General features: G+C 42.9%; 1 protein-coding gene across 1 annotated transcript in view; it reads right to left on the bottom strand.

Annotated features, from left to right (window-relative positions):
- The window catches only part of camk1da (calcium/calmodulin-dependent protein kinase 1Da), a 48,205-nt gene that overhangs the window by 11,541 nt on the left and 24,480 nt on the right, over positions 1-12,184 (bottom strand). Inside the window, exons 4-5 of the mRNA XM_076721858.1 lie at positions 3,926-4,064; positions 3,323-3,449 (exon numbers count right to left, since the gene is read on the bottom strand). Of these exons, the coding sequence (XP_076577973.1) occupies positions 3,323-3,449; positions 3,926-4,064 (266 nt within the window). The remainder of the gene's footprint in view (positions 1-3,322; positions 3,450-3,925; positions 4,065-12,184) is intronic.

Raw genomic sequence — 12,184 nt, 5'->3', positions numbered from 1 at the left:
CCAGTTAAAGTGCTGTGTGATTTGCGTTTTATAAGGCTGAAAACAGCCAAAATATGCAGACTCTCCATGTCGGTTCAAATTAAAATCACATGTCAGATTTGTTAACGGTGGGAAATTTTCTGCAGGAGGTACACGACTGAAAAATACCCTCAAAAAACCCAAAACAAAAACCCAAACAAAGCAATGATGTCACCACTGAAAGACTTTTATTAAACGTGTTTAGTCTTCTTCCAGTGTATTTAAACACAGAGCGAAGTGCTGTTTGGTAAAATCAGACATATTTCTGCTGTTCATGTAAACTGGGGCCAGATGCATGAAACTTTGTGTAGACTCACAACTAAAACTAGACAGAAGCGTGCATACACATTCGTTTCATCAGATTTATAAAGCCGTGCACAAGCATCGTTTCCACTCCCACCGCTGCCCAGAAATGGATGCAGAAACAGCATCAAACATCTGTACACATCTATACTCCACCGCTCGTTAGGCCTGTCAATGAGAAGAAAAGTGCAACTGTGTTTCATCAGTGGGATTCTCCAAGAGAACAGCCGTCATTAAGCATGACTGTAGTGGTGGTGGCTATTTATAGCGCGAGTACCACTCAACACATGTACCTGTAAACCATCATCATGGTGATAATCTCAGTAAAGGTCAGAAGAACGATCGATGATTAATCAAAAGACTGAAACAGACTTCATAAAGTGCAGTTCAGGATGAAATGAGAGATCATTAAGAGGGAAATGACGGCTCCACTGTAAGTAAAAACCTGTAGCTCCCTCTTGAAAACCTAATGCACGCCCGCTCTGAAGCAGGTGTGAGGCGCACACGTTCTCACCGCACAATCGTCCCTTATAAAAAACAGTTTACAGTATATGTGTGAAAAGGTGTGTGCGTGTTTTTTTGTGCCCACACATCATTTCTACATCTGGCCCCTGATGTTTGTAAGGCAGGCAGGCCCGGCCTGACCTTCCTCTGCAGCTCATTACCGAGGCCCGGACAGAGCAAATTACTGATGACAGTGAGCTCAGCATAACATCACCTCACACACACACACACACACACACACACAAGGCTGGACGGATAGATTGGTCACACACACACACATGAAAAAATACTGATCGTATCTGGGGCAAAATCTAAACTTTGCACACATGTGCTGAATCAGAATGCTCAGCTTTGTTTATAGGTCTACCCTGACTCACTGTGAAGGTGTGTGTGTGCGTGTGTTCTTGTTTAGCTGGATTCAGAATTAGGACATTTTCACACAGTGAGGTCATTGTGTCTGGTGCTCACTGCTTCAATGAGCGGGTTTCGAGTCAAACGCGCTGATGGAGGGTAAATGTGTAAAGTGTGGTCGTAATCTGAAATGTTTTTCTTGCTCTCTTTAAATCGCTTCCTGCGCTCACGTCTCACCGCTCTGGTATTTTTACAAATCACCTGTCGAACACTGCGCTGGCATCACCGTCCTCAGACTTTCCGTTCAGGAAGTTTGAGTCTCTGTTCTTCCTCTTCTGTTTCCAAACAAACTGCTGTTGTTGATTGCGTCGTGCCAAAATTTGTGTCTCGCTAATGATGAATTTTTTTTTTTTTTTTTTTTGGGATGGAAAACAAATCAGGTCAAAGGCGTGTCTGCAGCTGCTTCACAGTAAAAGCGACAAGGAGTCAGACAAAGGTGTTGCAGCAAACTGTGTTTTATACATCACTATATATCTATTTATTATGTTGAATATATGAATCTCATGAGCTATTTTGTTCTGGTCTATTTGGACAACGGATACGAGTCTTCCAGGCCAACTCTGACTCATTTACAATCCTTTTATTTTTCCCTGTTGATCAGTGAGCGCTGTCTATCAAATTAACTAAAAATAAAACACAGTGAAGGAGGTGTCACTGGGAAGCTGTGACAGTGACATAGCAGCAGGTGTGATATGTGTAATAATTGATCCAATGCTTGTTCTAGAAACTTTTCAGCAATGACTCAGCAGATATTTTGGCTTAATCTTATGTAATTTCTGTTCAAAGAGGTTGTTGGGGACAAAAAAACCTGGACCTGCTGCTGATACCGCAGGTGTGCTCTTATGATAAGTTCAGCTCAGCTTTATGTTCATGCATTATGGTGGAACACTGAACAGTAGTTCCTCAGCTCTGTGAACCTGCCTTGTGTCTGAGAACTCTGTGTACCCAGGGAGGTAATTTTGTCAATGGAAAGTCTTCATAAGTACAGGAAAACAACGCATGTGATTACACATACTCATGCTCATCGCTCAGGCCTGGTTTTCATTTGGCGCGCTCTGAGTTATATTTAGACACACATTGTCTGGAGTGGAAATGCCTTGTGGCCAAGCAAACCTCTGCAGGAGGGCGGGGATGGGGGGCCTGGGTTGGGGGTGAAGCCCGAAATGAGATAGAGGGATGGATGAGAAGGGTACAGAGAGGCATGTGGCAAAAGAGGGAGAATGACATGAAGATTTGACCATTTTAAGTCAAATCCTGGCTGGTGGGACTTCTTCTGAGTGTGTGTGTGCCTCCACATGTGCATACCTGAAGCATTAGAATCTGAGTTTACTGAAGTTGGCCTGACGGGGGCGCTACAAATTCAATTTCAAGTTTAACAAATTGTTATTAATGTATCTGCATGTCTGTATTTCTATGACAGATTTATTTATGTGAGAGTTTCTGTGATGTTTGTCAGGACAGCCAGTCTGTTTGTGTTCCAACATGAAAGTGTGTGTGCTGTCAACTGCCGAACATCTGTCTCTTATAACGACGCGCGCACACACACAGAAACACACATATGCACGCAGGCAGATGCACTCAGCTTCACACGCAAATCAATGCACACACACAAAAAAAGATACGTCCAAATGTATGTATGCATTCACACATTCATACTAGCGCACACACACACACACACACACACACACACACACACACACACACACAACTGTTTGGTCCCCGGGAATGAACAAGGATGATGCAGAGAGCAGGAAGCGTAAATGGCGTCAGATGGAAGCAACATTTGCTCTTTGAATCTTTCATTCGTTGGATTGTCGCCGGCAGAAATCCAGCAAAGTCAGCTCAGTGCATATTTACACGCTGTGACACAACGAGACATAAAACCCGAGCTGTGACCTCCTTCACCAAACCACGACGCTGATATGAACGCAAAATCCCTAAGCCCCTCCCTCAAACAGTGACTGTCCAATCACAGCTCAGCAATTAGGCACAGCATGTCTGTCGAACACAACAACAAATGGTGACTTTGGGGAGGGAAGAGGGAGACTACAGACACCTGGAGACCAGGGAAGACCGGCTAACTTACCCACATATCCCGGCGTGCCGCAGGCGGTGGACATGACGTCGCCGCTGCCCTCCATCTTGGACAGACCGAAGTCGCTGATCATGATCTTTGACTCGTCTTGAGGATTAAAGTACAGCAAGTTCTCTGGCTGGAGGATGAAGACGGAGATTTCAGGTCATTTTAGTCAATTTATTGTCTCATGTAAGAAAAACCTGAGCTAATGAACTTTAAATGTGACAAAACACAGGCCTCCTTTCTTCCTCATTTTACAGTGGCGCTTTTACGGAGGTCTCTGCGACCAATCCCCTCTCCCCCAACAGCCGGCACACGACTCGTTGACCCATAATGCACCGCGAGTGTCAAGTCAGTGGCTTTATTGCTGCAGTAAATCATTGGCTGTCACGTAAAAACAAACTGCTTGTGCGGATTTAAAATGTGGGAGGTGTGTATGTGTGTGTGTGTGTGTGTGTGTGTGTGTGTGTGTGTGTGTCCATGTATTACTCTCATTGTGGGGATTCACCTTACTTGTGGAGACAAAACACAGGTCCAGGAAATGAAAGTAAGTCTATGTAATGTTCCCAAAAGTGATGAAAACCTACCATCTGTATGAGTGTGTCACAGTACCTTCAGGTCTCGGTGTACGATGCCCATCTTGTGCAGGTAGTTCACGGCGTCCAGGACTTGTCGAATCAGCGTGCTCGCATCCTTCTCCGTGTAGAAACCTTTTTCCACGATTCGGTCGAACAGTTCGCCGCCGGACACCCTGCAGAATGAGAAGCCATGCGTGTGTGTCAGTGTATTGTGATTACTGATTCCCAACTGAATTAAAAATCTCCCCACATACAGTAAGACCAAAATCTTTGTGTAGCATGAGTGACACAGCTTCTGGGAAAGATAAATTATGAAGCATCTTACAAAAACACACATCAGAACTTAGCACTTGTGCTCCATTATCAATTGGAATTCTGCTCTTGAAAGGAGTCAAAGCTTCTGCCAAAATATTCTTGACATATCTGCAGTGCGGGTCTATGTAAGCACACTGAAACCCACCGATGCTGGAAAAAAAAACACATGACCCAAGAAAAACACGTAATGAAGTTCGTCTGTAATCGCTCCCCTCTGGCAGATTCTTTCAATATTTACTTTCATGTTTTATGACTCCAGATCACATGAAATGACTTGTTCAGGTGTAGATACAGTATGCACAGATGGCCGCTGGCTCGTCATCTGCTGCGCAGACACACAGCTCCCCCTGCTGGAGGGTAATCTGCCTTCACCTCACAGTATCATCTCATTCTCCATGTGAATGTGGACTGTTTGCAGGACAAATGGCAGCAAAAAGTGCAGACATAAATAAGCAACAGCAGCAATAATTGTACATATAAAACCACTAATAACAATAGTAGCAGCAGTAGTAGTAGTAGTGGCAGTAGTAGTAGTAGTAATTCAACCACCCTTGTTGTATTCTCTGTACTGCATGTTTATACCTAAAAGCATAATGAAGTACACACACAGGCATCTGCACTCAAGCTCTAATATACACAAGGTTGTGACCACAAACGTGCAGACACACAAGAATACACAAAGCACATGCACACGCGCACACACACACACACACACAGATCACATGCACGGAGACAGATCAGATTAGAGCCTGTGGAAGTTAAAGTCTAATGAAGTTTCTGAAAAAAGAGATCAGAATTAATTGCTAATCCTCTCTCTCTTCAAAGAGGGCAGCGACTCGTTGGGTTTCAGAGGCAGTCATGTCTGGGAATGACAAGAAAGGGCTAAATACACACACACACACACACACACACACACACACACACACACACACACACACACACACACACACACACACACACACACACAGAGCAAACGGGAGATCAGCCACCAGGCTGCATGGTTGCGTAAGCGTTTGCGTAAGGAGACCATGGCAATCAGACAGGAGCACCCACACAAGAACACACAGGGACACACATGGGCACACACACACACACACACACACACACACACACACACACACACACACACACACAAAAATGCAGATGCAAGGGAAGGACCGCATGAACACACACACACACAGACACAAACATATTAAAACGCACTCATAAACGCACAGACATGAAAAACACAAGCATACACACACAAGGTCACACATACACATGTAAACACAACACACACACAGTTAACACAGTGTCACACACATACACAAAGCTAGTTAAACAAGGCTCAAGGATTTCATTTGATAACAACAGAGTTCTCAAAAACATCCAACGGTGAGGAGGTCGAACCCTGACAGCTTCTCCATGTCCCCGGCTGAGTCCACCCCGCTCCCTGTTTACCCCAGTGCTCATGTCTGGAATGATTGGCAGTAACAAAATAATATCTCATCAATTCATTAACGTCACTCGTCTCTTGTGATTGGACAGCAGGAAACCCAGGCAGACGAGGGTCAGACAGTCCATATTTATTTCTGACTCAGACATATTCTTACCTTTATAGGACAGTACGTGTGGAAACTGTGCATTAGAGAAAAGAACAGCACACAACACTGTGCAGCAGCTAACGTGGCCATGAAAACGATGTCAACCACAGAGGAACAAGACACATTAAAGCCACAGCAGAATGATCTCCAGCTAGCTGGTTTTCTAGAACATTATGATGTCAAAGCAAAGTTGACCTTTGACCTTTTGGATATAAAACACCATTGCTTCATTGTTTTATCCTATTGTGTGACTTTTTGTCAGTATTAGTGTGTGATTCTTAAAGTTTTGGCCAAAAACGTGTGTTACAGTGACCTCTGATCACCAAAATATTATCAGCTCATCCTTGAGAATTTTCAATGTCATTACGAGAATGGGACGGAGGGACGTACGTATGCACAGACGGACAAACGGATTTGTCCTCGCCTTTTTAACAACTTCCATACAGCATGAACAATTCTGCGGTGACCTTTAAAGGCCCTCCGCACCCGTTGTCCATCCGCGCAGGTGTTTTCACTTATTAAGCCGATTAAAGCTCTTGTGAGCAACGCGTGGGCGCGAACACACTGTGCTTTCATTGGGTGGGCTCCAAATCTGAGCGCCACTGTGGCGGTTTGTGCTGTTTGGGTGTGGTTTCAATTGGACACTGAACGCGGCACACGCTGCTTATGTCCACCTGGATCGGCATCTTTAAAAACACACTTCTTATTGGTCCATGAAGTTCGTTCGCATCGTTAATGTAGACTCTATCACCACCTCCTGGTCAGACAGGCTTGTTTGAGTGCTTAGAAATGCTTTTGTTCTGTGTTTATGGAGATATTTTGTTACATGTGCGGACAATGTTTTTTTCAAAGGAGGGGGAAAACATATGTCTACATGTGGTGAAGGCCTGAAGCAGCTAATTGGGACTCAGCCATCAGTGACTCTATCATTTACACCTGTGCCCACTTCCACCTATTCCTCCTGTGACATGTCAAAATGTCATTCTCAGTCATCTTCAGATGCTTTCTTGAAGCAAGGAAATGTTCATCTCAACTGCTGAATGAATGAATTTCCATATTAAATATGGCCACGCTTTCTTTCACCATCCCTCCATCCATCTCGCCTCTGTCAGCTGATCTGTTTAGAGGCAGGCGGTGTTATTGCTCTCTCTGCTGACAGTTGTGCATTAAGGCTGACAGGAGGCCTTATTTTCAAGCCTCTGTGTGTGTGTATGTGTGTGTGTGTATGTGATGCATGCTGTTCACCGCAGCAGAGATGAAGAGTCTTTACAGTCTTGGGACCTGACTGACTAATCACAGCAAAGAGTCGGAGGTCTGACTGGAGCTACTGAGCTGCTGCTGGGATTAGCAGTCAACAGGGGAGGAGAGCCCCACTGCTCCTCAGGCTGCACTTACTCCGGCTTGCTTTCTTTGATCCAGTCGATCTTTGCTCACATAAACACTTACATCAGATTAAGGCAATTCTGTGGAAACGGTAACGTAAACACTATAATTACACTAATGAAGCTCCAGTGAAAGATCAGTCAGGGGGACCGTTCCTCTGCACGCTCAGGCCTGTAGTTTATTTCATTCACTCCCCTCACGCATGCTCACTCATCACTTCTTTGCTGTCACTGTCTCTGCAAATTGAGATATTAGCTGTTCTCATCAGCTGATCACATCTATGCAACAGCACAGCGACACACCTTCATTGTGAGCCCATCATGTCTCTGCTGTCTTTTCAAATATTCAGTCATCAGCTCCACCTCCACCATGAGCGATGCCCTTTTACGGGTCGCTCTGGTTTATTGACAGCATTCTAATATATCAGCACAACGTAACTTGGGTGAGTAAACTGTAAAATGACAAGACGGTATGACACAATTTTACCAAAGAAATCAATATTTACTATTTTTTTTTTTTTTAATTTAGAAGCTTGTTGGGGAGAATCTTGTTTGTAACTCGGAGCCGACCCATCTGCCCATTAAGGTTTATTGTTTTATTGTTATTGACGTTTTTACTTCAAAATGTGACGTTGATTTGATGCTATCAGAATTTAATGGTTCTCACCTGCATAAATTGATTAAGCCTAATAAGTAAAACGCAGCAGAATGAAAATTCAGATAAATAAGTTACAAAAACCAACTAAGAAATAGCCTGTTACTGTGTCCTGCTGCCTCGGGTTCCCTTTGCAAATCCACATCTTTATTGTCCACTCATGTGGAAATTTGTTTTTGGCTTCAAAGCAAAGTACAAGGTGTGATAAAAATGAAAAGAAAAGCAAGGGACCTGCTATAAACAAAGGGAGATGAAAAACAAAGCTAATCCTCTTCACCACCACGTAATCTGCATCCCAGTATGAAAGGGGAAACACGATAGTATGAAATTGTTTTTTTTCCACTCAGCTGATGGTTTTTATAAAACCTGGTTTAGGTGCTGCAGTCCCCTTTGAAGAGTGAAGGAAAATAACTTGCAAGAAGACATCGTCACCCAACATTGGTTACATTAAGGGATGTCTATAAGTGTTATTCCTTCATAGGTTTCAAAAGTGGCAGAAAAAACACAGCGACCGGCAGTGAAAAAAAGTTCATTTCAGCCCCTCCTAATATGCAATTCACAATACACACAACATCAATAGAAAGCCCAAGTTGCACTGGGTTGCATCGATTTTCATAGCAGCGCGGACTGATTGCCTCCCTGCGGTTGAGGTTACATAAGACAAGCTGTGATGAACGGGAACGAAGGAAACGCTGTCAGACTGCATTGATCTGCCACACGGCGACTGCACAGAAAATGCTCCAAAATCCTCGTTCCGAAATGAGATCCCTGTCTACTGAAAAAACAAAAACAAAAACAAAACCCTGACATCTCAATAACTGCACATAATTACAACAACTGAGGTTACTTATTACAGGAGTGACTTCTCAAATTTGTGGAGCAGAAAGCCCCACTTTCACATTTGCTGAATCGCCGCTGGAAATTGTGATCAGAACAATTTGCTGTTGCCACTTCCAGCATCTAATGGACATGACTGCTTTATGTTCCAGGAGATCAGCTGTACAGTGATGAAGCCGCCGCGTACAGCTTAAGGAGGGACAGCCTGCAGCACTGGGGCCAGATGAAAAGCGAGACTGAACCATTCTCTCGTCTGATGCTCTTCTATATTTTAACATGTTTTTCCACAGTGAAGCGTTTCTCTGATTCTCTGTATGAAAATGAGACAAGCAGAATCTCAAACGAGAACGTGAGATTTCCGAAGGTAGAAACGATGCTCTTAGGTGATTCACAAGCTTGTCTAAACATGGAAAAGATATCAGATAAAAAAAGGAGAGTTAGTGCTGAATTAAAGCTGCATTCAATCATCTTTTGACAATTTTAGCATTCATTTAGAGTCCAATATTCACTCTACATTAAGCGGCAAGATGCTAAAAAGCTGTTGAGAACTGAAGGTAAGTTTCGTTGGGAGTGTACAGTTCTGTTCCCACTTCTGTACAAATCTTACATTCATAAGTTAAATCCATAATGATAAAAATATAGTTACTTTACATTTTAGGTTTTGAGACACTTCAAATCTTCACAATAATCTTCACAATAAATCTGTCATGCTGATTGATAATGCCACCTGCTGTAAGGTCACCTTGAAATGTTATAACCCAGGCATCACCTTTGGCCTTGTAACTATGGAAACTAATCCATATTCCATGAACAGATGGTGCCTTAAAAAAAAATGATTGGAAGAAAGGAAAAATGCAAGTGAGCGGGCGAACAAGCGACGAGAGGCGACGGCGGAGGAACTAAGGTGTGATATGAGAGGAGAGGAAGCTATGAAATGAAAGAAGAGGAGAGCAGATGGTGTTAGACAGGAGAGAAAACGGATGCAAGGATGCAGGGAGGTGTACAGGAGGATGACGGAGCGGAGGTGGGGTCTTTCCTGTTACAGTCTGTGTCACACTTTGTTGGAATTAAAACTGTGTTGTGCTCTCAAAGCAATTCATGTAATCTCAGACTGGCTGGCATAAAAAAATACTGTGAAAGCACTAAATTGAAACTGCAGGTTGTACAGTCATCCTCTCGGGGTGAAGACTGACTGACGATGTGCTATGGAGCAGAAATAAGTACATAACCGGCAGTATTTGCAATAAACTCGACTGCTGCCCAGAGATGGAGTACTGACGGCAAGCACTATTTCAGTAAAACGTCCATTCGAAGTGATGAAACCCTATTTGTTTTAAACATTTGGATAAAATGTAATCTATAATACTGGTGGTAATCACCTTTCTGTGTCAGTGTCAGAATTTCAAGCTGCAATTAGTAGCCTTGATGTCCAGAGCATAAATCAAGTCATCGAACAGGGATTATGTCTTCCTCCTCAGGTGACGGCAGCCGGGCCAGGAAACATAAATGCTCTGTTAACCGGTTTATCCGCCACAACAGGAGGCTCAAAGCAAAAGGTTAACATTGTAGGTAAACAGCTTAATCGGAGGGAGAGCTTTGACTAAAGTCTGGCCAACGGAGGGATTTCAGGTGATGTAACGCACTCCTCGGCAGACATGTTGGAGGAACTTCAGCTCTGCGAAAGGCTGAATGTGTTCCTTAATTTACCGTTTGAGCGTCTGACAGGAAGTGGACGGACATGACTAATCTCTGCGCTCACTGTGACTGGAAAGCGATTATTTGTTCTGTGAAGTATTATCATTATGTCAGCTTGTTGGCTTGCTAGCCAGGAGCTACAGATGAGAATTAGCCTTAGAAGAGTCTCGCTTTAACTGCAGTAAATAACTTTGGACAGAGGAATAACACATAAATGACAAGCTGAATTAATGATTAATACACTGCACTTTTGTTCAGTTTATTTAGCCAGTTTTGCTGACACAGCCGTATTATGACGACCAGTATTTTACAGTAGCTCATGTTAGCTAATGTTAGCATACTTAGATATTATAACTTAGAATTTGTTACTTGAATGCACCTGTTTTCTGGTCTCAACTGCAGTAAAAACACTGCTACCCCTTAAGTATACATTAACAGGGAAGCGGTATTCCTACTGCCTTCAGCCTGATGGTACATGCACAGCAGGCAGTCAGTTTTCCTTACATGACAGCCTTTAGCCTGGATTGAAAATGCCCCACTCTGCCTGCTGCTGAACATAAATACCATTAAATATCAGTGATGTCAGTTAAAATCTCCATTATCATATGAGATCTGACTTAATTATGCCACAGCGACCTCCTCAGGAGCCAGATCTGCGCACTTTATCAACCCGTTGCTGAGAATATCACCAGTGTTCGGCACAGCAGCCTGTTTAAGACACAGCAGATCAGTAGCTTTTAGCAGTTTCCTCCACAGTTATACTATTAAATTTGTGATACACTGAAAGCCTTTGCATGCAGTGACTGTGAATTTTATGCTGCTGTTGTAAAGCTCCTTTGACTTGCTTGTCTTTTAAGTTGTCAGCTGTCAGACTGTTTAATGTAGTGCTGTGTTCACATACCTACTGTTTGCACGACTGTGTGATTCATGTTTTAACGGCTTGCTATTGCATCCATGCAATATTGCACATATTTGACTTTGTATAAATGTATATATAAATATATATATATGGTTTATTTTGTATCTTTTATTCCCTTCTATGTCCCTTTTTTTGCTTGCTGTCTGTAACACCCTGATTTATCTAATCCTAAAACACATTATGCTGTTGGCTGTGAATCTTTAAAAAGCTTGAAGATTACTTGTCCAACCCATTAGAATGATTAAGACATAGAGGAAAGCCCAGCGATGCAAACATCATTGTAAACAACATGTAAATCCTCATTAAGGCTAAAATCTGCAAGTTTAGACATTCATCCAAGTTGCATTTTTTATTGATTATGACATTCAGCTGCTGCGTGAGCTCCTGAACTCGAGCAGAGAAAATGCAATTAATCATATCAGTATAACTGGAGAACTCAATTGAGTGTGTTATTAAGTACAAATATTACATTTGGCTTTACGCTTTCTATCGCTGACTTCATGCAACACTCACGCGGTCTTAAGGGCTTTATGATTAGTCTATGTGCATGTGTGGACATTTTCTTAATATCCAAAAGCAAAACAGCAGTTTGTTGGAAATTAAACCAAAAAGTGCAAAGGAAATCCATAAAGCTACGATCTTAGTGTGCTCCTAATTTAAGTATTAGCACAGAGCGCCAACCACAAAATCTCGTGGATTAGCCGCTTAATGTCATTCAGAAGGTAAACTTGGTTTTATTTGTGCGAAATCGAAGGACCCAAAGACACGTGGTAGGTGAACAGATAATCCGCTGACATCGGCCTGTAAACATAGTTACTGTTGTGTAATCTCCAGCCATGACTTCCACCTGAACTTGACTGAAATGTTTCCAGAACGAGTGCCAAACTTCCACACCAACTTCTCCTCT

This window comes from Chaetodon auriga, chromosome 22, assembly GCF_051107435.1.
Source record: "Chaetodon auriga isolate fChaAug3 chromosome 22, fChaAug3.hap1, whole genome shotgun sequence".
In the NCBI taxonomy this organism is placed as follows: Eukaryota; Metazoa; Chordata; class Actinopteri; order Chaetodontiformes; family Chaetodontidae; genus Chaetodon; species Chaetodon auriga.
The sequence above is the reverse complement of the archived record's forward strand: the minus strand, read 5'-3'. Positions and strand labels throughout refer to the sequence as shown.